Genomic DNA, 24,583 nt, shown 5'->3' with positions numbered 1-24,583 from the left:
TGAGCCCTGAACAAAGTGACCCATTTTGTTCCCCCTCTCGGCCTCCCTGGACGCTAACTTCACTACATGACCAGCAGAAGATGACAAGATGAGGCGTTTCAGGGAGGCAATGCCGTATGTCGTCACTAGATGGCAGCACTTCACTATGTAAAGCCATTGCAAGGTTCACAAACAAACTGTACAGTCACAGCCAGCCAGATACTAACAGTGTTGCCTACATCAGCTGATATTGTACCGTTTTACAGATAGGCCTGCAAAATGTGACACGGTGTTTTTGCAGTTAGGCTACAAGTCTATGTGTTTCATTGCTCCACTGACGGGTGGAAATAGGCGGCGAGGGAATGAATGAAAACTAGTGAAGGCCATGTCAAGCTCGCGGGTTCACGCACCTGTCGTGCACTGGGTACGAAGGTAAACTAGGCCTACTGATCTAAAAGAAAAGTAGGCCTAGGCGAGAAACGACCAGTTGTATGCCTATGTGTTTATAATACAGCAATGAAATGTGTAGAAGTACATGTCAGAATTAGTTGCCATTTAGCTTCAAAAACTAAGCTGATCATTGGGTGCATGTTGCACACAATCTGATCAGAGGCGATAATCATGCGAAGTTTCATCCACATTTTATGGAAAATACACGGATTAGTTTACTTTCAAACTGTTGAAATGTCAACTTTTCCCCCACCCTGCTGACGAGAAAAACAAGTTTACCTCAGCGGTCGAGACATGTTTTGCTTAACAACAACCAATCAGATGTACGCATTTGAAAAACGTCATACAGCGCCACCTTCGAAAACACCAGAAAACAGCTGATTCTTGCCGCGCGTGTTTCCAGAACAAGAAGACGGACAGAGAAAGCACCTGCAAACAATCTAAGGTAGGTCTACTATTATTTTACCCAAGCTACTTCAATTAATTTTAGATGTATAACTGACTATACACACACATTGTAGTGTTTCCTGTACTATTTTTAATCAGCAAACATCACCTTACCTTTAGTAATTAGCCTACAATGCAGCTTTTGAAGATTTTAATATCAAGAATGTAATATTGAAGAATTTAATATCAAGCTTACATGACAACTTTGCAGTATCAAAAAGAGAAACAAGCTTAAAAGAATGGACACTGCACATGGAAGAAAAGTGGAACCACTACACACTGTTGTTCAGTCCAATCAGCCACCTACCCCAAGTCTGGCCAGAAGGAAGAAGATACAAGAGACGTAAGGGCATAACCAATAAACCTTTTTTTCTGCATAACTAATTGAATTAGCAATAATTTTGCGGAAACTTTGTTGTGCCTCTGTTCACTGTCACTCTACATAGCTCTTTAAGTTGTTTATGTCCTCTTTTGTAAGTCAGGTATGAGCTTGTCCAGAGAATAGATTGTTCATTTGGTCTCCCATACAGGATCGACTTCAGAAGTCCAACAGACAACATGGTGTCTCCATGTTCACGGAAACTCAACAGGAAAACAGCCAAAGACATGTAAGTCACGGTTGCTGTTACTGTAGGTATAAAAGTAGGCCTACTGTATGCAACTGCAATTCTGTATAAAAGTAGCCTATATATTGTACTTATTATATATTATTATACTGTTCTTAAAAACAAGACCCATGTTGTAAATATGCTGTTACAGGAAAGGCAATGACCAAGTCATAGTGTAGGCTATTACTAAAGACTGTGTAATGTTGTAGTGGTGTAGGCTACAAGGGCTCTAGGCCCAATGTAAGTCAGTATGTGAAATTGGGAAATTTGAAATCACTGTATGCAAGATAGGTAATTGTATGTGTGAGCTGTGCCGTTGGGAATGTTAAAGAAACACCTCCCTAATCCTTCCTGATATTTCAGCTACACTCCGCCCTCTAGTACTGTAGCACTGACTGTTCGCCTCTGTTTGCCTCTTTCTCAGACACACAACGCCACACATGCCGAAACCCAAACACCGGAGTGTGGACAAAGAAAACATGCCTCAGAAATAAACTATGTAAGATGGCATGTACAGTATGCTTACTAGCCCCTTGTACACAGCACTGTTCAGTTATTGTTCGGTAGGATGTGCTGTCTCTGTGCCTTATAACATCCTGTCTCTCCGCCTTATTCTTAAAAGGCAAAGGTGTTTTTTTTGTTGCTGTTTGTTTTTGTTTCACGGTACTAGTCCGTGATGGCATACAGGGATACTTGTATATGTGTAGCTTAGTTGTAGTTGAGTATTGAAGTTGGGTCACAAAGCAGCCTGGGTAATGGAGCCTTCTCTCTCTCTCTCTCTCTCTCTCTCTCTCTCTCTCTCTCTCTCTCTCTCTCTCTCTCTCTCTCTCTCTCCGTTTTCCTTTGGGCACAATGGGTGCAGGGGTGGAGCAGTTTGGGCATACGTTTACTCGCTGGTGGGTGGATACTTTGTGATCTCACACTATAAAGCTATTGGGCCTACCTTCACCCTTTAAAACTATTGGACCTGCTTGAATACTGCACACATTCAGGAAACGCTAAAGTTCAACTTCATACATAATTAGCCTACTTAGGCTTAAGATCAACGTCATCGCTTTTTAATCCTTCCCGCCAAGCTACGCAGCCCTTTTTATGGTTGCTACTAGAATGTAGTTGCTGTGTGTGTGTGTGTGTGTGTGTGTGTGTGTGTGTATTGAGAGCATCTGGAGAGTACCCCCATGTAGTACTGTAGCAATATGCTATGGCATTATTATTCATATTGTGCCATAGTATAATTAGAATGTTACAAATGTTAATATTGAATGTTACGGTAGTCCTTTGCTTTAGGGCAGGGGTGGGGAACCGTTTTCCCTCGAGGGCCACTTCAATTTTTATAAACTTCTCCGAGGGCCATACTATGAACACAAACCAGGATTTATCGCTTTACGTTGGAGGTGGCCACCGCACCTATACAACAGACCCTTCCTTCACTGGGTCCCCTGAAAATATAACTTAATTGTATAGCGAATGTAATTTCTAAGATTCCTTTACAAAACGTCATATTTCATATGAAACTGCATAACATTGTAATTACATTAGTGGCCGGGTAAGATGGCCTCAAGGCCCTCCATAATTATTGGCCCCCCTGGTTGAGATGTGTTTTTTAGCTTCCAATTATTTTATTTTTTTTCTAAATAATATGAGACCTTAATGGAAAAAAAGAGAAAAATCCAACCTTCAATACAAGTGCATTTATTCAGTGGGGAAAAAATCCCACATAAAGAAATAATTATTTGACATCAAATAATGTGTGTCACAATTATTAGCACCCCTGGTGTTAATATTTTGTACAACCCCCTTTTGCCAACAAAACAGCACCTAATCTTCTCCTATAATGTTTCACAAGATGGGAAAAGACAGAAAGAGGGATCTTCAGCCATTCCTCTTTGCAGAATCTCTCTAAATCATCCAGAGACCTGGGTCCTCTCCTCTGTACTCTCCTCTTCAGCTCACCCCACAGGTTCTCAATGGGGTTGAGGTCAGGGGACTGAGATGGCCATGGGAGGAGCTTGATTTTGTGTCTGGTGAACCATTTCTGTGTAGATTTGGCCATATGTTTAGGGTCATTGTCTTGCTGAAAGACCCAGTGACGACCCAGCTTCAGCTTTCGGGCAGAAGGCAATAGATTTTTATTTAAAATGTCCTGGTATTTCAAAGCATTCATGATGCCATGCACCCTAACAAGGTTCCCAGGGCCTTTGGAAGCGAAACAGCCCCACAGCATCACTGACCCACCCCCATACTTCACAGTGGGTATGAGGTGCTTTACAGCATGCGCATCTTTCGTGGTACGCCAGACCCACTTAGAGTGTTTGTTGCCAAAAAGCTCAATCTTGGTCTCATCTGACCAAAGCACACGGTCCCAGTTGAAGCCCCAATACCGCTTGGCGAACTCCAGACGCTTGCGTTTATGATTGTGAGTGAGGAAAGGTTTTCTCCGTGCATGCCTCCCAAACAGCTTGTTGGCGTGTAGACAGCGCCTGATGGTTGATTTGGAGACTTTGTGACCCCAGGATGCTACCATTTGTTGTAATTCTGTAACAGTGAGCTTTGGAGATCTTTTGATTTCTCTTACCATCCTCCTCACTGTGCGTGGTGGCAAAATAAACTTGGGTCCTCGTCCAGGCTTGTTTACCACTGTTCCAGTTGTTTTGAACTTCTTAATTATTCCTCTCACAGTGGATATGGGCAGCTGCAGTTGAGTGGCAATCTTCTTGTAGCCTCTGCCTGACCTGTGAAGGTCGACGCACATCTGCCTCACTTGTATGCTGTGTTCCTTTGTCTTTCCCATGTTTAAGAGTGGATAAGAGAAATGGCCTCGGTGTCACGTCATATTTATACCCCAGGGAAACAGGAAGTGATGAATTACTAATTAAATGTTCCTACATACTCTGGTAAACTTTGTAAACTACTTTAGAAATGACAGAAATGCTTCAATTATATTTATTTCCTGGGAATTGTTAAGGGTGCCAATAATTGTGGAACAGGTGATTTAATGAAAAATAATTATTTTTTAGTCAGGGATTTTTTTATTTTCTTACAATTCATTTGAGTTGAAGGCTACATTTTCCTACAATTTTCAGTGTGACAGTATTCTTCTGCAATAAACACTGAATTTATTTTAAGGCTTTTAACACATCTCAACTAGGGGTGCCAATAATTATGGAGGGCACTGTAGATTCCCCACCCCTGTTTTTTCGGGAGATAAGTAAATTTGGTGACCAATTTTTATCTTGGATTTTTTTTACATTATCTTGAGTGATTACTACTTTTTGGGTTTGCACGCACCAAGCAATACACGGGTGTTAAGTGCAGGCGCAGACGCCGACCTTTGTTGGTCTTTTGTTGATCTTGGATGCCCCGAAGATCTCCTTCATAATTTAATGGCCTCTTTTATTATTTTCATATTTCACTGTTATTTTCAATTATCATGTATGAACTGGTCAACTGACCACAAAGCATACCTAAATGTCTAAGACAATCAATTGTAAGTATGTAAATCCCTATGCATAAGCCCTTGTCTTTTTCCCCCAATGCAAATGTACAGTTTTGCACTTTATTCATTTGTTTCTGGGTTGTACTGCACTGTTTTGTCAAATGAAGTGTATCTGCCAAACCTGCACAATCAATATGGGTCATGCTCCCATGGCGAATGGTATAATAACAGTATTTCTGGAGTCTGCAATGATGAATCTCATTTTACACTGGCACTTTGCTATTTAATGTAATAAAGATAATATTGAATCAGAAGCTATTTTGACTATACTTTTCCCCTATTTTCAAATAATCTGCTTGGTCCAGTTTAAGCCATGTGAAATTCGGATGGATGTGTACTAGCATCCTATGCATTGTGTCTGCCCTTAGGGAACAGCACATCGTTGGATGAAGGATGATAGGGTCTGATTTAGGTTTCATGTCACCACTTGGAATGGAAGGGTCCTCTGGAGTTTAATTTTCCAGATGTTGATGTCACAGTCGGTGGGACCAAGCCATCGCCCCAGAGAGGGATTTCTCGAAACAGCTGACTTAAACAATAAAAAAAGCCCAGACCCATTTAAAGTGCATCAGATTTTGTGACACCATCCTATTGAGAGTTTAACCCCCTAGCAAGATCCGTAGTTCCATGCTCTTTGTCTCTAAGCAGCAGTACACAGATGATATTTTCAAGTGTAGCCATTCATTTATGTAGGCCTACTGATTGGCAGAGGTGGAAAAAGTACAGAAAATGTGTACTCAAGTAAAAGTATCTTTACTTTGCCTAAATTCTACTCAAGTACAAGTAAAAGTACTTATCTAAAAATCTACTCAAGTAAAAGTAAAAAGTACTTCACTTAAAATGTAATTTGAGTAAAAGTTACTTAGTTACTTTTAATTAGCTTTCCTCTTGAGAATGTCATGTTTATTTTTCTTGAATATCGTCCTCCATAACCTCTATCTCTTGCTTGGCACCAGCCATCATCCAATACATTGATACAAGATAGTAAAATAGTGGAAATGCTGTGTGCCATCCTGCACAATCTTTCATTTCCGGCGGATTGTGGCATTATTGTGCATGGCATTTTGTCTCTCAGTCATTTTTTTTACTCAGTACTCAGGCCAGGTTCCAGTGTAATTGAGTAAAGTACTTGGGTCAAAATGTACTCAAGTACAAGTAAAAGTATTAATTTAAAAAATTCCTTAAAAAGTACAAAGTATTCATAAAAGCTACTCAAGTACAATACGTGAGTAAAAGTAATTAGTTACTTTCCACCCCTGCTGATTGGTTGGTTTATTGGCAACCCCTGTTAAAAAATACTTATTTAATCATTAAATTGTTTTATTATATATATATAATTTATATAATATATAATATTAATATGTAATGATTTTCTGCTGGACCAAGGGAAATATGGTCCCTCTGGATTTAGCTGATGGCAATCAATCACAACCCCCTGCAACTTTTCCCCCTCTGTGACTGTCACCTCTCAGCTGCACTTCACACGAGTGACTCTCCTTGCCTGTGCTCATCATATGATCCGCGGCCCGTGACGTAGTTCTAGAGGAAGAAGACGCCATTACTTTAGGCAGGGTGCAAAGCAAAAGGCTAGGCTACTGAGAGAGGGTGGAGGAAGCCAGTCAAGTCCAGTGTGAAAATACCGTCGTTCATTTTTTTCCACTTCCAACGTCGGGGAGCTGTGCCCCCATTTCCCCCCGTTACCCACATCCCCGGACCTGACTCGGATGTGACTGGAGTAAGGCTCTTGTATTGGGCTCGTTTTAGCACATAGGCTACCCGAGGAGGAAGGATTTCTTCACCATGGCGTCGGGCGGAGCAGGAGGCAGTAATAAAACGTACTCTTTCAAGGTGGTTTTGTTAGGAGAAGGCTGTGTTGGGAAAACTTCCCTTGTACTGCGATATTGTGAAAATAAATTCAACGACAAACACATCACCACCCTCCAGGTACGTAAACGTTAGCAAGTGGCTCGCGGTAGAAGTTCACCTCTTTGCGTCTGGTTTTGTAATATTTGAATGTCTCATCCATACATAATAGGTCTTATAGTGTGTGTCTGAAGTCCAAACAGCAGCAAGCTTTACTGGAACGCCGTTTGTTTGAGTAATTATTTTCGAGGGTGTTATAGTCCACTGTCTAGCTGTAGCCTGCTAGTGTTAGCAGCTGATCATTGACTGGGGAATGTTGTTTACCTGCTGCTAGCTCGCCTGTCTTGTTGTGTCGTATTTTCAGTCTAGAACCAGGTCGTCATGTCAGCTACTCAGCATCTGCCAACAATGCCGTTCTTAATGATTTAATGTAAAAAAAATATCTCAGCTCAGCTGTTTGCCACCTATGCAATCCACCTCAATTTGGGTCTGCTCTCTGTCATCCTTGCATTGCAACATACCTCCGTGGGGGATTGTTTGTGAAATCGCTACCCTAGAACTCCTGCAACGTTAGCTAGTTTGCTAGCTAGCTCTGGCAGTCATAGGGCTGCCTGGTCAGATGTTCAGTTTGACATATGAGGAGAATAATAAGTGTGTGCAGTTGGCCAACCTAGTCTTGCGTTGCCAGTTAATGTGTCTGCTGTTGACAAGCAAAGCCTGACTAATCTTCTGAAAATATATTATCGTCTGGTTTAACCCTTTCATGCAGACACCATGAAAAAAATGTGCAAGATTTTTTATATATTGATTTTCTCACTCATAATGGAGCTAATATGAAGAATCTTTTGGAATTTTTCAAAAATCTCTTTTGATGTGGAAGTTATTTTACTGTCCACATATGTGGACACTGCGCATCAAAGGAGTGAAAAGTTATATAGGCCTATACTGTATTTCAAGTTCAAATTAAGCTGTTTTATTCATTTTTATGGTGTTTTATGCTATATAACAACACAATATAACACTTTAACACCATATATCACTGTAATTAACCAACAACAAAAACATATATATAAAAATAGCATTGTTTATATAGGCGGTCATAGAAAAATATGTGGGAAATTCTTATTGCATGCAAGAAGACAGCCAAAGCTGGTGAACAAAAAGCTCAGTTTGATTCAGCATGTACTCTAGCTCAATCTTACATCATTTATGTTGTCCCTGTATAAAAGGTAATGTGAAATTTGCCTCCAGACACATGCGTTCTGTAGTCATTCATCAGCATTTCCAAGTATTTTCTGTAAAAAAAAATAGTGTTAAATAGACCCCCTATTATAAATGTAAGTTAATTTACTTAATTTCCATGTTACCTTGTGTCATATTACAACATTATATGACACTTATGCATTATACATTACACTATTTAAGGAACAAAGATGAAACAAAGAGGAAAAAAACCTGTCAATTTAGCAATATTTACATACACAGCTATGGCAAGATTTGTGGGGAAACCTTGTTGCATGTGGAAAAAACCTTAAATTCTGATGAAGACACATCTGTATTTGATTCAGCATGGATTCTAGCTCAATCCTACATCATTTATGTTGTCCCTATATGAAAGGTAATATGAAATTTGCCTCCAGACACATGCATTCTGTAGTCATTCATCAGCATTTTCAAGTATTTTCTGTAAAAAATAGTGTTAAATAGACCCCCTATTATAAATGTAAGTTAATTTACTTACTTTCCATGTTACCTTGTGTCATATTACAACATTATATGACACCTATGCATTATACATTACACTATTTAAGGAACAAAGATGAAACAAAGAGAAAAAAACTGTCAATTAAGCAATATTTACATACACAGCTATGGCAAGATTTGTGGGGAAACCTTGTTGTATGTGGAAAAAACCTTAAATTCTGATGAAGACACATCTGTATTTGATTCAGCATGGAATCTAGCTCAATCCTACATCATTTATGTTGTCCCTATATGAAAGGTAATATGAAATTTGCCTCCAGACACATGCGTTTTGTAGTCATTCATCAGCATGTTCAAGTATTTTCTGTGAAAAAATAGTGTTAAATAGACCTCCTATTATAAATGCAAGTTATTTTACTTACTTTCCATGTTACTATATGTAATATTACAACATTATATGACACTTACACATTATATATTACAGTATTTAACGAACAAAGATGAAAAAAAGAGAAAAAAAAACTGTCAATTTAGCAATATTTACATACACAGCTATGGCAAGATTTGTGGGGAAACCTTGTTGCATGTGGAAAAAAACTTCAATTCTGATGAAGACAGATCTGTATTTGATTCAGCATGTATTCTAGCTCATTCCTACATCATTTGTGTCATTTTGTGGTGAAAGAAACCCGAAATATGCCTATAGACATGTGCGTGAAACACTAATTTTAGGTAGTTTTTCTTGAATTTATTAAATTAAAAGTGTTAAAATGTGTTAAATATGTTAAAAATAATTTATTTTCACACTATAATCATTATAAATGCTCATAACATTAAGTATTTGCCCAAAATGAGCAGAATATTCTCACGGTAATCATAAATAATATGTTTATCATTAGACTCCCTTGATGCGCAACGTCCACATACGTGGACAGTAGCTTTATATTGTATAAAAACCTACCTTTATTGTAAATTTGGATTTTAACAACATAGACTTCTCAAGTGAACTGTACTAAACATCATAATATTTTTTAAAACCTGAAATTGCCCTTTGGTGTGGTTGATTTTCAGATATAAACATGCTTGTTATGGTCATAATTCACATCAGTGGATTTCTTAGATTGATGATGTCATCAAACACTTAATATTTAGTGCAAAAAGTTATAATTGCTGTTAAAGTATTGTAATGAACCTCATGGTACTTCCCATATACAATTTGGAAAAAAATAACCACTATTTACCTATCTAAAGTGGGGTTAGAATTACTGTCCACGTATGTGGACACCGTGCATGAAAGGGTTAAGATGTAGCTACGTTGGGTACAAAGGTAGTTGTTTATCTGTCAGTGTATGTGGGCTAAACCGTGCCCAAATGGCCTACTCTGTCAGTGTAGTTAAATCACAACAAGACTCGACCGTCCTTCTCGGAATCCCGTTGAAGTGGTGCGCGTGAGGACCGTGCCACCAGCTATGACACAGCATTTGAAGGAGCGCGAGGTCAAGTTTCGAGCCTTGTCAGAGAAAGTTAATCTCGAGTACTCTTCCTTGCATAGTCACTCTCCCAGAAGTCTCTCCTCTTACAACCTGTCAGGACACATAACTTAACGTTCAGCTGTCTTCAATGCATGGATCTGAATGTTTTTTCACTGATTTCATTGTGTTAGAACGTTCTGACTGTCTTGCAATGTAGGCCTATGGTAGCCAGGGCAGTGTCTCATCAGCTATCAACATAGTTTATGATGCAGTGGTGTATGGATAGGCCGCATTCATGAAGCCCCATCTAAGTGTTGAATTTCCCTTTTTAATCTATCTCATGCTTACTGGTATATTCCATAATCTCAGCACTTGGTGTTCGGACAGACAAGGCCCATAACCTTATTAGAACCCCTATCAAGTACATGTCAACATGTGAGCATATTTAACATGCTGCCTTAATATTTTAGCAGTACTTTTATGATTAGGTTAGACACACACTCTGAGACAGAGCATGTAAATGAATGCAAATGGTAATATTCTGAGAATTCAGGCAAATGTTGGTAGTCAAAAAGTGGGTAGGATATGCAACACCTATTTACCCGTGAAGATAGGTTATTTCAGGTAACCTCCTGCCTAACCCCCATGACTTCCATGGAAACGAAACTCCAGTACAGCAGCCCCCATATCTGCCTCGCATCACTTCTCTCTGAATAAGCATGTTGCAACCTGACACAGTGCCACACCAGTGACAGTCATTCATATTTTATGCGCTTTGTGGGTGCACACTGATTCATTCATATAGTGCCTTTAGCTGTGAAGAGACCGTAGGAGTGGTTTTGACACCCACACTAGGCAAGGCTGGTGTTGGTTTCATTTCTGTAGTAGGGTTGGGCCATGGAGGAGTATGTCTAGCAGCTAGCCAGCACACGTGGATGTGAGTGAGGTCAGCCATTCCCCTCTTCCCTATGAACATCACAGAGCTTTTTTTTCTGTACAGGAAAACACATTGTTTTTGGCTAGCTTGTGAAAAGTTGTATGCTACATGCATCCATGCAATTGACTTGGGGTGCTTATTTATTTGGTTTGTCAGTAACTTTATGCTTTTAGGCATGGGTGTAATTTTAGGGGGGGAGGGTGAGGACATGTCCATACCACTTTCCAGATAAACCTAGCTTGTCCCTACCATTCTTTCACAAATATAATGCAAAAACAGCATATCCGCGATTGAAATGTCCCCACCACTTTTCGAGCCAAACCTACACCTTTGCTTTTAGGTGTGTAACCTTCCAACTGGCATGTAGGTCTACTGGTTGCGCAAGTGTGGTCTATTGTAAGTCTTGACCTCAAAATTCCCTGCAACACTTTAACAGTTAAGTTACGTTTTTGAGGTTAACCTTCCAACTGACATGTCTAGCCAAAAACGTTGCGCATGTTGTCTATTGTCAGACCTAAGTTGCTTAAAAAAATTGGGCTATGATTTCTTATCAGTGGAGCATGCTCCTTCTGTGAATCAGGAAAATATTGATCAGCTTTTTATGCCTCTTGAATTGGATCAGCTTCTTCTGCCTTAAATAGACCCCAGCTATTGGTCTTCTCTAGGACCACTAATGGAACAGCAGTCTATTGATCGACTTGGTGTGTGTGCGTGTGTGTTTGTGTGTGTGTGTTTAGCGGGTGGCATTGGATTCACTAAAAGTGTCTGCATAGTTTGTTTATAGCCTGTACCTCCTCTCCTCCTCTGCTTGTGTGTGTGTGTGTGAAATGTAAGGCTTGTAGAACAATGCTTGTTCCTAGAGGTGGGGGAATATTGTCTGTGAATATCACCGAGTATTATTTTGAGTAATGTGCAAATTTATGTCGTGCACATGCTGAAACATTTCTCATTAAACTCGTCTATAAAACAGTGCATCTAAACAGTTATCCAGAATGCTGTCGTGCCTTCGAGTCAGCCAAAGTGAGACTAACGCATTGTGAAGATGGGGAATGTGGATAAAAGGTGACATTACAGAATGCACACTTTTCCCTAAGGTTACATTTTCTGGCCTGCCACAGGCTTTTCTGTTGACTCCCTCACCTCCAGAACTCGCACCAAGGTCATCCTCTAGACTGCTTAACACACGCTCGACAGAAGAGGGAAACACATGCACCACACACACACGCACACACGCACAAACTGTTCCATTGTTTCATACGGGCAAATGTAAACTGTAAGAGAATGTTTGCTTTTTTGGAGGGAGTGATTTGATTGCAACAGGGCCTGGCCTGTTCTGGTAGGGGGTGGGGGGGGGGGGGTTGATTGTTAAGTGACCAAACAAGACAGAATGAATGAATGAGTAAATGACTGAGTGAGTGATAGACCCAGTAAGTGATTGAGACAGGTCTGTGAAGATTCTCATTCATCCAGGTCATCTTACTCAAACGAGTTGAGTAGTCGTCTGGCCTTGTCATTTGAAAGCTTCAAGCTACAAAAAGAAGTCCCTCCAGTTATGTACAACTTGACTCTGCTCTGACGATTGAGAGGGGTCTATTCAAGTCCAGAGTCCTCTGAGTCAGCCAAACCGGAACGGTGCCATGGCTTCCATTTCCCACTCCATGTTCAGCAATTAGCCGATGGTGCAACTCTGGAAAGAGGAAAGAGAAAAAAAGAAATTTGGTCAGTCATATTGCGACAGTCCTTTAGACCGAGAGGCAGTGGTCTGCTGTTCCTGTAAAGGGTTTGTGCTCAGTCCCATGTCTGAATGCTGTGTGTGTGTAATTGTGTAAGTGTGCGCATGCGCACAGCAGTGTGTTTCGATTGGGGGATTGCACTTGCACTTTCAACCCTCTTGTGTAAGTCAGGGAGAAAATAGTGATTCGTGGAAATGTCAAATCATGTCTGTTTTTGTTGCTTGCCAGTCTGAGGTCTGTTATGACGTGACCGAACGCCGCCAGTCTGAACCGAAGTCTGTGATGTGAAATTATTTTAACTGCAAACCTCTGGAGAAGGCAGATTTTTTTCTTTCTTGAGCATCTGATTCATTTGAGCTGACATGGTACTTCTGGTTGAGATGCAGGCTGTGGACGTGTAGCCTAGACCGCTGGCATTCTTGACCTAATTTTCACCAGCAAGAGAGTGGTTTTCATGTTACCCTGTGCGCCTGGGATAGAAACTACCAATCGTCCTCTTCTCTGCTGTTCTTTTTTGTTCACTACCAAAGGCCCAGGTTTGTGTACATCTGAAGGAGCATCAACACTGTAAAGTCCATTTCCCACACTTGTAGTGGCGTCATTTGGCAAGAGTGGGCTGCCCTTTCGGGAACAGAAATGTTTACAATTGCGCTATTCTGGAGCTGTGCAACCTACACACTTGCCTTCAGATATCAAAACCAGTTCTCTAGTCTTGTACTTTGAAATGGCCTAACTAACCCTGAATTGGCCTAACCTTTATACATTTTATATGCATTTACATCCATCTAGTCACAGATTCATTTAGATGCACATTTCATACATAATTCTAATTTCTAACATTGTCTAACATTGTCTAGACAGCCATCTCATACCTTTGCTAATGTTTATGTGCAGGAGGCTAACTGAGGTCACACTGCCAGTTGTGTCAGTGGGGATGATGCAATGGTGTGGATTCTGGAATGCTGGTGATGGAAGCCAAAGCCCAAATCATCAGAACACAAACAAGAGCAGCACAATAAAACCATTGTTGTGGCGAAGAAAGCTCTCACTGGCTGTAGCTGCAACATAACATGACAGTACAATGACACTACCAAGGCCCTCAACGCTCAGTCTACATGCTAGTATACAATAGAGGCTAACACTGTGTGTTCAGGGCAGGTGTGGACATCTTGGGTTCAGAAAGTGCAAACCTGCCACATATTTGCTCCAACCAATGCAGTTAATCCCAATTACCACATCTTGGTTGAGGAACTCATTTTAAAGTGGAAGTGACATTACCTGCCACAAGCAGAGTGATCTGGCTGGACTTTTGCTTTCTCAGTCCAGGTTTTCCACCCGTGGTTAAGGGTTAGAAGAACTAGGCATTATAAAGCATTGGGCTCAGCTTGCCTTATTATTGCTTTGCCTTATTATTATCTCGTGTCTGGAGAGGTAGGGGGAGCTGTTCTTTGAATCAGAGGGTTGCAGGTTTGAATCCCACACCTCCACCCACAGTGGCTGAAGTGCCCCTGAGGAGGGCACCTAACCCCACATTACTCGAGGGGCTGTAATCAACATCCTGTACCTGAAGTTCGCTTTGGATAAAAGCATCCGATAAGTGCAATGTATGTTTTGGGCTTGTTGCATTCTTTGTTTGTTTCCTTATCTCACCAGATAAGCTTATGCACTATGGGTCTTGCCGATTGGTTGTTATCAAGAGGAGGAATTTGAGTTGTTTGAGATATGTGTGACTGACCGTATCACTGTGTGTTGTCGAGGTTTAAGTGTTGAGGTCACCAGTCACCTGAGAGGGTGACTCGCCTTCCACACAGCAGGAGTTTTTCCTTATCCAACTGAAGAGTCAGTGACCCTGCACTGAAGGGTGAGCCAGAATTAAGGATGCTGCTTCCCATGGCATTCCTTTGTCACGCACTCACCAATGTTTCCTGCAGATCATTTGTTAGTCAAGGTCGCTGGGCTGTTAGTTGTTGAGATATTTTACTATCCCGTTTTACTATTGGAATAGATGATTTTGCAGTTTCTTTTGAAATGTGATATAAACAGACACACAACAAACTCTTTATCTTTTTCTGCAGATCTAGTTGAGATGGAACGTGTTTGTTGTCAAGGTGGCTGCCTTAAACATCAAGTGCTGGGGGAACCCCCAGTGACCCTTCGTCAAGGGGTCAACTGGTGTTAAAGATCCTGCTTCCCCTTGACGTTCCTTTGCCATGGACTGACCATGATGCATTAATGATTTAAGATCACTCTGGTCTTTTAAAACGTATGAATGCGGAAATTTCATTGCTTATTTTTCACCCGATCTTGGCTAATTGGTAGAAAAAAGCACGGCTTTTACTACACAGATGTCAAATGTGGTGGTAAGTTAATAGGCACATCACAAACCGAGAAAACTGACGAGAAAAAAACATATTGCAGGTTATAAATTACAGGTTATAAATTACATGGTTGGTGTAATTTGTGGCATTTCAGTGCATCAGTAATTGATGGTGTTGAATGTTTATGTTTCTGACCTATACTGCGTGCCGTTGCCATTTATCAGATGCTCTGTGTCAACCTGTTGTCATTTAAATACATGGTCGCCCCCTCGGGACCAATTGGAGGTTAAGTAGCTGCCTACCCTCTTCCAGCACATAGTAGTGGATTCCCTTGGGATCAGTCTCACAACCTGCTCTTGGTGTTTTCTCCAGCAAGTCCTTTTTGTTTTGACACCTTCAGGCAATTGCACCATACAATCCTGCTCAATACACACTGATATTCCTCTTGATGTTTCTGATGCAAGGAAGTTGAAGCTTAATGCTTACAGGAGCATTAATAATTTTAATGACTTCATTTACAGTTTAATAGCTTTTTAGTCATTAAAACTACAAAGATCAAATAATGGGGGTCGTTTGATCAAACCGTTATACCTGACTGTATGCATCAGTTATGGGCTGTAGCATATTAGCGACTCACTCCTCACTACTTTTCTGATGCAAGGAAGATGTGTGCACTATGCAGGCTAATAAAGTTTATTACCGGTAGTTCGGAGACCTATAGAAACAAGGTCGGTTTGTTCAGAGGGCCATATCCCCAGACTCCTGTATAGCTGCACACTGCTGCTAAATTTGACTCACTGAATGAATAGCCCAATACTCCTCCTCTCTTTTCCTTCCTCTCTGCGGAAACACCACCTCCAGTCTTGTCTCGTTTTGTATGAATTCACCACTCCCAATCTATTCTTCCTCCTGTCTGAAGTTAATAATAGCAGTTAATGTTGTGAGAGCTGAGGATGTGAGCATGTAGCTTATTTGACATTGTTGCCCAAGTTAGCATGTTCTCCTTTCATAGCAAGTCATTTCCTGTTTGGGCTAGGTTAACTTCTCTCATGTGCTCTCATATGATTGGTTCATCGTCGTCCTGCTCGGTCACACTAATCAAGAGTTTATCGTCATGCCTTTCTTGTGTGGCATTTGGCCTTGCCCAGACCTGCCTCTGAGCTCTGAGATGCTAAATTAATACTTGGCGGGATTCTCCCTCTCGAACCAGTTCACATGACTTCTCACATTTAATCAGCATTATTGGCAGGGTTAGGCTTACAGAGATTGAAAAGGCCTATTCGCTTATAATTGAATGCGATTGAACCTATTTCTGGTTTTAAAAAAATGTCCCACAATGCTTGTTACTCAGTATGCAACCTTCTGTGTTGGTGTAAGAAACTTAAACAGTCATTAGTAAGTTATTTTGATCAGGGGTGTGTAGGGTTTGTTTCCCTCCAGGTGTGGACAGATTCTTTTGTTACCCTCCCCTTAGTGCATGTCCCTCCCTTCCCCAGAGGTCACATGTCCTTTTGCCTCTCTAATCGCCATTGCTGGGCTGCCTGTCATTCCTGGCGTGGGTTTGAAGCAACGCTAGAACTAAGAGCACAAACCCAAATACCTGCTGTGCCTCAGTGAAATGAATACAGTTGGCACAAAACTTGCTAATCTTCATGCACGTGAGGGTTTGTGTGGGTTTGCTACTGCAAATGTAACCAAGATTAGTATTGTACACCATGTGCACGCCGGTGTGGAGAGCCTGAACCTCAGCTGGATGTTACTCGTTTCTTAATCTCTGTTTCCTTTTGAGCTGGTTTTCACATACCTCCTTGCACATCATGATGCTTGATGATCTCCCTCTTGTTTGATGTCCATCTCTTCCCCTTCCATCCCTGGTCTTGTCCTCTATTTTTAATGTTTTTGGGTGCATTCAGTATTTAGTTTTCACTATGCCACTTTTTGGGTTTGTCACAATCTCATCTGCAATTTATGAATTTGTTGCATTGTGAAAGGCACCCTTCAAAGTCTGGGGGGATGGATTCTCAATTGGGCCTAAGAAAAATAAATGTTTGGTTCCGGTTGGTTGTCAGGTTTGGTCATGGGTCGGTCGAATTTTTTTTTTTTTTTTTTTTAATTTTTTTTTTTTCAATTTTTTAAAAATGTCCGACCCCCCCAACCCCCCACATGCGCCAGATTTCGTCATAAACGCTGTTGAACAATGCCAAGGACGATAGTGGAGTGAGGCCTACAGCTAAAGCTACAATATAAGCATTAATGAGGCAATTATACTGACCGTCACTGAAATGATAGGCCTACATAATACCGTTTCTGGCAATAGGCTACTTGTCCAGCTGTCAGTTGCCTGACACTGCTATTTTAGCTCCTGTAGGCCTATGTCCCGTTGACTTTTTTTTTTTACTCCTTCCCATCGTCTGTTGTAGACCATATTTTCCTTGGGATGAAGGTTCTGGATTTCATTCTATTTACACACTTTTTTTTTGCTTTACGCGAGGATGTAGACGCCTGAGGCAATATGAATGTTTTAATGAAGGCTGATCGAGGGATAACATCGTCATTGCCATTAAATCATTATTGTAGGATCTGTTGTAGTCCTAGGTCTTCATCGAACAGTCGTATTTGTGGCGACATCATCGTTAATTTCTATTTCATTATTTGGAGGAGGTGCGGAGAGTGAGACAGGTGCCCTGCTGCTGCGCAATGGTGGAGGGACAAGCAGAGAGAGAGAGAGCGAGAAAATAACGGGCCAACGGACTTCTTGGTTAACAAGGCCTTGTGGTAAATGAAAGAATGAAGGAAAACTTGGGCAAAACATTTCCCTTCTCTCATATTAACTTATTTTTCAAGGTATTGATACAGTGCTACTTTAGTATTGCTATAACGAGTTATGCATCTCGTCGAACATGCAGCGCGACTGAATGGAAACCCTTTTCTAACACGACGAGACTATATCAATACATTCAAAAATCGTGGATAGGCCTACTCATACTGTCTGTGTGTTGCATTTCGAGGCGGGTGGTCAGGCTGTCAGTGTCGGGTGAGGTAAGGCGATTGACTTATCATTTGACAGGCATTTTCGCCAGGTTCCCAAACCAGCCTACATCGTAGGCTATTATTCTGCAAGAACGCTGTGAGGCAAGTTGTTTAAAACGTACGAGCTACAACGACTACCAATTAGCATGTTGTAGCATAATAATTAGCCTACAACGTGACCGAGTAGGTGCGCAACTATGCAATGACATTTGGCCCGGTCTTTTCTAATATCAAGCCGGGCCGCGCGTGTGTGTTGCTCCTATGTGGATAGTCATGCGATGCAAATTCAGTAACTTGCAGGCAGGTAGAAAGTGAGAGATGGCGAGTTATGGGAATGAAGAAACGTGTTGTGTCTTGTCTATATGAACAACCATCCACACAACATCGATATTTTTTTGAGGATTCCAAAAACTCGAAAAAAAAAAATTTGGGTCGCACAAAAAATGATAGGGTCGGTCGGCAACCGGAACCAAAGCATTATTTTTTCTAGGCCCTACTGCACCATGAGAGGCAATTAGGGAATTTGAAGACGAAAATTATGTGAAGTGTGGATTCAAGTTCATTCTTTCACCTTGAAATAGCCCTCATGTTTTTGCAGTTTAGTAACTTTCCCTGAAACTAAGTTATTAGGGGCTTGTCTGTAGCTCTCCCCAGTGGCTATGTGTGGGTTGCGTTCCCAGGTTGTTAAAGCGCTGTCAGATGGCTACATGAAACATGACCGCATAATGGCTGTGTGTTTATTCAAGACCTAGGGGGAACAGTTAGTTATTGAAGACAGAGTCATTATTACGATTTCATCCTTTCCCATGCCATGGATGACAATTGGCTGTTGTGAGAAACGCAGAGGTGAGGAGTTAGATGCTCTTTGATACAGTTTGATCTTAAACAGCGGGTGTGTAACGGAAGAAATATCTGGGGCCTGGTCAGTGCCCCAAGCTTAAATAACAATTCAGTAAAAATACAGCAAAATGTACACTGCATAGCATTGAATTAGGCCTAGACTCTCAGCTGTTCTTATCCGGAGCGGCTTACAGTTTTACAGGTACAAAGTCCAGTCCCTCGAGCAATGTGGGGTTAGATGCCTTAATCAAGGGCACTTCATCCCCGGCATGAGGGTGAGGGGTGGGCACTAGTACTAATTCTCCCAATAGAGTTATGTGTTCCTGTGTTTTTGAGCATGGCCTATATAGGCATGGAGTCATTGGCTTGTGTGTAGGTGAGTAGGTCAGACCCTCCGCTGCACTCTCCCATCTCTGCTTAGCACAACAGGAAGGAAGAAACGAATCTGACAAAAAATATCTTGGTCAAGCCATAGGTGTAGCAATGGATACAGTAGATGCAATTCATACAAACAGTAGCTAGATCAAATGTTACAAAATTCACGAAACTGACTATCAGAAAAAAGAACATGAATGAAAAAAAAACCCCATAAAAGTAAAGATCAGAAAAATGGGTCAAAGACGTCCAAAAAGGAATTGTCATTCAGTGTAATGGATACCTTCTGCTGACTGTAACTGTAAGAAACATGACTCTTTTTATTTATTTTTTTCCAGTGAATTCATGAAAGCCTCGGCTGTCATCCATTCACTTGAAACAATTAAAAAATCATGTTTTTTTACAGTTACAGTCAGCAGGAGGTATCCGTTACACTGAATGACAGTTCCTTTTTGGACGTCTATGACCCAAATGAAAACAGATCTAGTGTACCAGGGCCACAGCTTAAGAAAGCTTCTCTGCTCAGTCTGATATTGCTCAGTTTGCATCAGCTGTGTGCCAAGCTGCCAACATCTATTTCTCGTCAGGAATCTATTTTAATCACTGGTGTGTGTGTGTGTGTGTGGATGTGTCGATCTCTGTGAGTGTAATTAACAGATCGGCCAGGGTTCCCAGGTGGCTGCCGCTGTGATGAGATGAGATGGGGAACGAACACACACACACACACACACACACACACACACACACACACACACACACACACACACACACACACACACACACACACACACACAGGCAAGCCGTGATCACAGCTTCGTCATTGTGCCAAAGCGATGCCTCTATTTCAGGGCCAGTTAGCGCTGGGGTGTGAAGGACATGCAGAACCTGTTGGAGATGCGCTGGTGCTGATTGTACCTACCTGCCTCTTTGGTTCAGCGGTCAGAGCACATGTTTGGTACACCCGAGGCCAAGTGTGTGGGGGTAATTATTCTGGCAGTGACGTCAAACAAGTTCCGTTTTGAAGAGAATCCACTAAAAACATGTACCAGTTTCACACAGAAAACTGTGGCGTGTTTTGTTTTCTCTGCCCCCAGATGCAGCTTATAACTTCTTCAAATGCATTGAATTGTTTGCACCTACCTGGCTCTTTGGTTCAGCGGTCAGAGGAGCACATGTTTGGTACACCCGAGGCCAAGTGTGTGGGGGTAATTATTCTGGCAGCAGGGCCACTGACAGCTTTTGCTGGGCCCAGGAAAAAGTAATCTGAAAGGGGCCCCCCATCCAATACGTCCAATGTTATGGAATGAAAACCCAATTTTGGGCCCGCTGTCTCCCTGGGCCCGGGACAATTGAACTGACCACTTTTTCCCAAGTACCCTACTGGCAGTGACGTCAAACAAGTTCCGTTGTGAAGTGAATCCGCTAAAAACATCCACCAGTTTCACACAGAAAACGGTGGCGTGTTTATTAAATGTTTTTTTTTATCTCTGCCACCAGATGCAGCTTATAACTTCTTCAAATGCATTGAATTGAGGGTTGTACCTCAAAGATGCAATCTGATGCACCAAAAATGCACTGTGAGCTGCTGAAGTGGCTCATTGACGCAGACAGTGCGTCTGGCAGGGAGGGAGCAGAGGTGTGTGTGTGTGTGTGTGTGTGTGTGTGTGGATTACCTGGACTGACCCACAGCTGCTGTCTCAGTAGGATGAGATGAGCGGAAACCACAGACAGAAGTGGGGGAGGAGGAGGAGAGAGGACGAGAGGTAGAAGTGGGGGAGGAGGAGAGAGGAGGAGAGGTAGAAGAGGGGGAGGAGGAGTGCAGACAGGGCATATGGGGGGAGGCTTCATTGCTGGAAGCCTGCCAGACACTATGATGGAGTGGGACTGGGGACAGACGTGTGTGTCTGTGCGCACGATGGAGAGATGGGGACAAAGGAGTGTGAGCGACTGTGTGTGTGTGTGTGTGTGTGTTTGTGTTTGTGTTTGTGTTTGTGAGAGAGAGACAGAGTTTGAGTGAGTGAGTGAGTGAGTGAGTGAAGTGTAGGGGCACAGCTCTTGAGTCAATTCAGTAAGTGTATGTGCATGTTTGTTTCCATTGCAGCGTTCACTTGAGGAGGCTGTTTTCCCTGCAGTCAGCGGTTTCTGAGCTTGAAGTTTCAATCTTTTAGATGAACGCACACACGCGCTTCTCCTCGCTCGACATGCTCAGATCGGATGTCTCTTTTGCTTCCCACTCTGAGTTAATGATGCATAACCAAGTGACCGTACTGTACATGATGCCTTCAGACTGACAGGTTGGCCCCTCCTGGCCTAGACACACACACACACAGACACACACACACACACACACGCACACAGGCACACGTAGAGGAGACACAGAGGCACACACACACACACACACACACACACGCACACGCACACGCACACGCACACACGCACACACACACACACACACGGGCGCACACAGGCACACATAGAGGAGACACAGAGGCAGACACACAGGCAGTTCCATTACAGAAGTACTGCATTCACACACTTCAGGTACTCTACCGGCATGGCAGAAACAATTTTCGATGCAAATTCCAGAGGATGACGTTCTCGGAGACCTCTGCACAGGATCTGCTTATTGTAGGGCCAATGACTGCTGCTGTTGCCCAGATACGGCCCAGCTATTATGGGATGGCCTTGGTTTTTAATCGCTTCCTACAGGAGATTGGGTCACTAAAGCAAAGGTCGCTTCTGTTTTCCGTGGCAGGCCTGCCATGTGGTCCTTCCCTCTTTTAGTTATGGGTGGTCGGGTACGTGTGCGTCTGTGTGCCATAGGCTGTGGTCTTGTGTGCGTGTGTTTTTTTTGTGTGCAGTACTCCATTAGGCTGTTTGTTGTAGAGATATATATTGAATATATGCAAATGGAATGGAATAAAATGGATAGGCAAAGCCTTATTGAGCTGGAATTTGCACCTCTTGGTAGGCTTGACTGTACAGTAGGGGTGTAAATAATAATCGTGGTTAGGGCTGTGTATCGCAGCCATGTTCCTGTATCGATTCAATTTCGATTCTTAGGGCTTTGAATCAATTAATCACGATTCGTTTCGATTCGATTCGATTCCGAATTAGGGATGCAAATGATTAATCGACTTTAGATTAGTTGTCGAGCAGGAGGTTGCTCGATCAAAATGTATTAATCGCGATTAATCGCTAGAGGGCGCTAGAGACTGTTGAGTAGTTCTAGTTCTAGGCCTATTCAAATCCATGGTGCGCAGATTTTATCTATTAAATCGTCATTGCAACTTCTAGAGTTCTTGTGGGTCTTTTGGAGATGTGTACTTGAATCTGTGATTATGCCAAGCCCAATGGTGTAAGTTGTTACTGTTTGAATTATGAGAAAAACGATCTTTCAAGACAGGCAAATGTCACTGCAAGCAGCATTTCACTGCATGGTTAAGCTTGCTATGTTAGCTTAGCGTGCTAACTAGCAAAATCACAAACGTAGTCATTTCAAATTGTGAGTTGTAATTTTAATCACCAATACCCTGTCAGATATCAAGACTAGTATTAGCTGAACTGGGCATGGTAATATATGACCATGCATGAAGAGGAGCACCATCTGTTCAATTCCAGGTGAATCCATGTTAGCTGTAAGTGTTGTTGTCATAGCTCCATTCATTCTCAATGGAGCCTGTTAGCTTATTAGCTCTCCTTACAGACACAGGAAATAGCTTTTTTTTGTTCAGAAACGAACTTTGTTGACATTACTATGCATTATGGACAACAACACACCACCCAAAATATAGCATTTCTTTATTTTGAAGCGTATAAAATTAAAATGCTTGTGGTTGATCATGCTGGCTGGCACACCTATATGCAGACAAGTTCTGAGTCTGATCACGTTTCACTCAACGTTGTCTGTCATCATATCTCAGGCAACAGCAAGGCGACATAGAGGGGGCATGGGGCTACTAGTTCACTCCTGGGTGAAACCAAGCAATGCCCCCCCAAAGGTGGTGTGGAGATGCCATAGAAAACATGTCTGCTTTCTTTTCCTAATGCATAATTACTTGAGGAATATATAATATAATATAACATAATACAATATGGGCTAAATGATCATAATGTAATTCTCATAATATAATTTAATATAACAATATAGGCCTATACTTTTTGAACTCAGTGTTTTAACTATTTAGCTGATATTTTAAAAGGCCCTATGAAATTCAGGTGAAAAAACGCCGCTTATCAATTAATCGAAAGTCGATCGATAACACTATCAACTAATGATTAATGAATTAATCGATAATTTGCATCCCTATTCGGAATCGATTCAATCCGTTCCCTTCTTGGTGCAAGGATTTCCCCCAAAAGATGCTGTTGCCCATTTTTATATAAAAATGTTAAAGGGCTGTGGTGTGACAGTGTTAGCAGATTGCTAATTTGTAATAAGTAGGCCTAGGCCTAATTGACTAATGCCTACTGGTTATTTTCCATAGACCTAAATTAAACACAAAAAAAGGGAAGGGGAGGATCAAATCGTATCATATTTTGAGGTATTCATAAGTTTTGAAAATAGAAGCTGTCCCCCAGTTCTGGCTCTTCCCAGGCTCCAAAGGTTGATAAGACAAGAGCATGGTGTAGCGCAGCCACTGACTTCTAAGGTAAGCGTACCCATTAAGCCCACCAAAATCTACATTTCTTTATTTTTCAATCATCTTCACATAATTTTTTTGTGAAATATTTTGTTAAATAGTAAGATTTACCTCTCTTCTCAATGTTTGTCACTGAGTTGATGGATATTTCAAAGTACAATATGAAGATTTTTTACGAGAAAAGTGAAAAGTCTGAATGGGCTTAAATGGTACCATTGGTACCATTTAAGCCCACTTGTGTTCCAAATAAGCTCATATAGTTATTTCTCTATCAAAATACCTGGTGAGGTGTGTGAATTGAGTTTAAACAGTGGAGCCTACATGGCATAAATGGTTTCAGACCAAAAATGTAAGATTTGGTAAAAAAAATAGTGCATAAAACCTAATTAAATATTACGGCATCTTTTACTTCATATACTTCATAAAATTCTTCATCCAAACAGAGAAATGTATTTTTTCTTATTGATTATTGTTAGTTCATTACATTACGCCTTTTAAACCAAGAATTTGGGATTGTACAGCACTTTTTATGTCCCTCAAAGGCATTTTTCATAAGCATGCATGCAAACTTGCATGCATTTCAATGGGGTGTACCATTTAAGAGAAAGTAAATAAAGAAGCACTCCTCAGATTTCTTTTTTCAATTTTAATCGCCTCACATCACAGACGTTTCGGGCTTACACCCTTC

General features: G+C 41.5%; 1 protein-coding gene across 2 annotated transcripts in view; it reads left to right on the top strand.

The window, feature by feature from the left end:
- The first annotated feature begins 1,050 nt into the window (after nucleotides 1-1,050).
- rab21 (RAB21, member RAS oncogene family) overlaps nucleotides 1,051-24,583 on the top strand; it is a 44,575-nt gene continuing 21,042 nt past the window's right edge. The window contains exons 1-3 of one of the 2 annotated variants that reach the window (XM_063212123.1): nucleotides 1,051-1,219; nucleotides 1,407-1,484; nucleotides 1,909-1,983. In XM_063212123.1, coding sequence (XP_063068193.1) covers nucleotides 1,446-1,484; nucleotides 1,909-1,983 — 114 coding nt within the window. In that variant the 5' untranslated portion in view covers nucleotides 1,051-1,219; nucleotides 1,407-1,445. Of the gene's footprint in view, nucleotides 1,220-1,406; nucleotides 1,485-1,908; nucleotides 1,984-6,426; nucleotides 6,925-24,583 lie in introns of those variants that run through there. The other variant, XM_063212122.1, reaches the window with a different exon arrangement.

Source organism: Engraulis encrasicolus, chromosome 12 (assembly GCF_034702125.1).
Source record: "Engraulis encrasicolus isolate BLACKSEA-1 chromosome 12, IST_EnEncr_1.0, whole genome shotgun sequence".
In the NCBI taxonomy this organism is placed as follows: domain Eukaryota; kingdom Metazoa; phylum Chordata; class Actinopteri; order Clupeiformes; family Engraulidae; genus Engraulis; species Engraulis encrasicolus.
The sequence above is the reverse complement of the archived record's forward strand: the minus strand, read 5'-3'. Positions and strand labels throughout refer to the sequence as shown.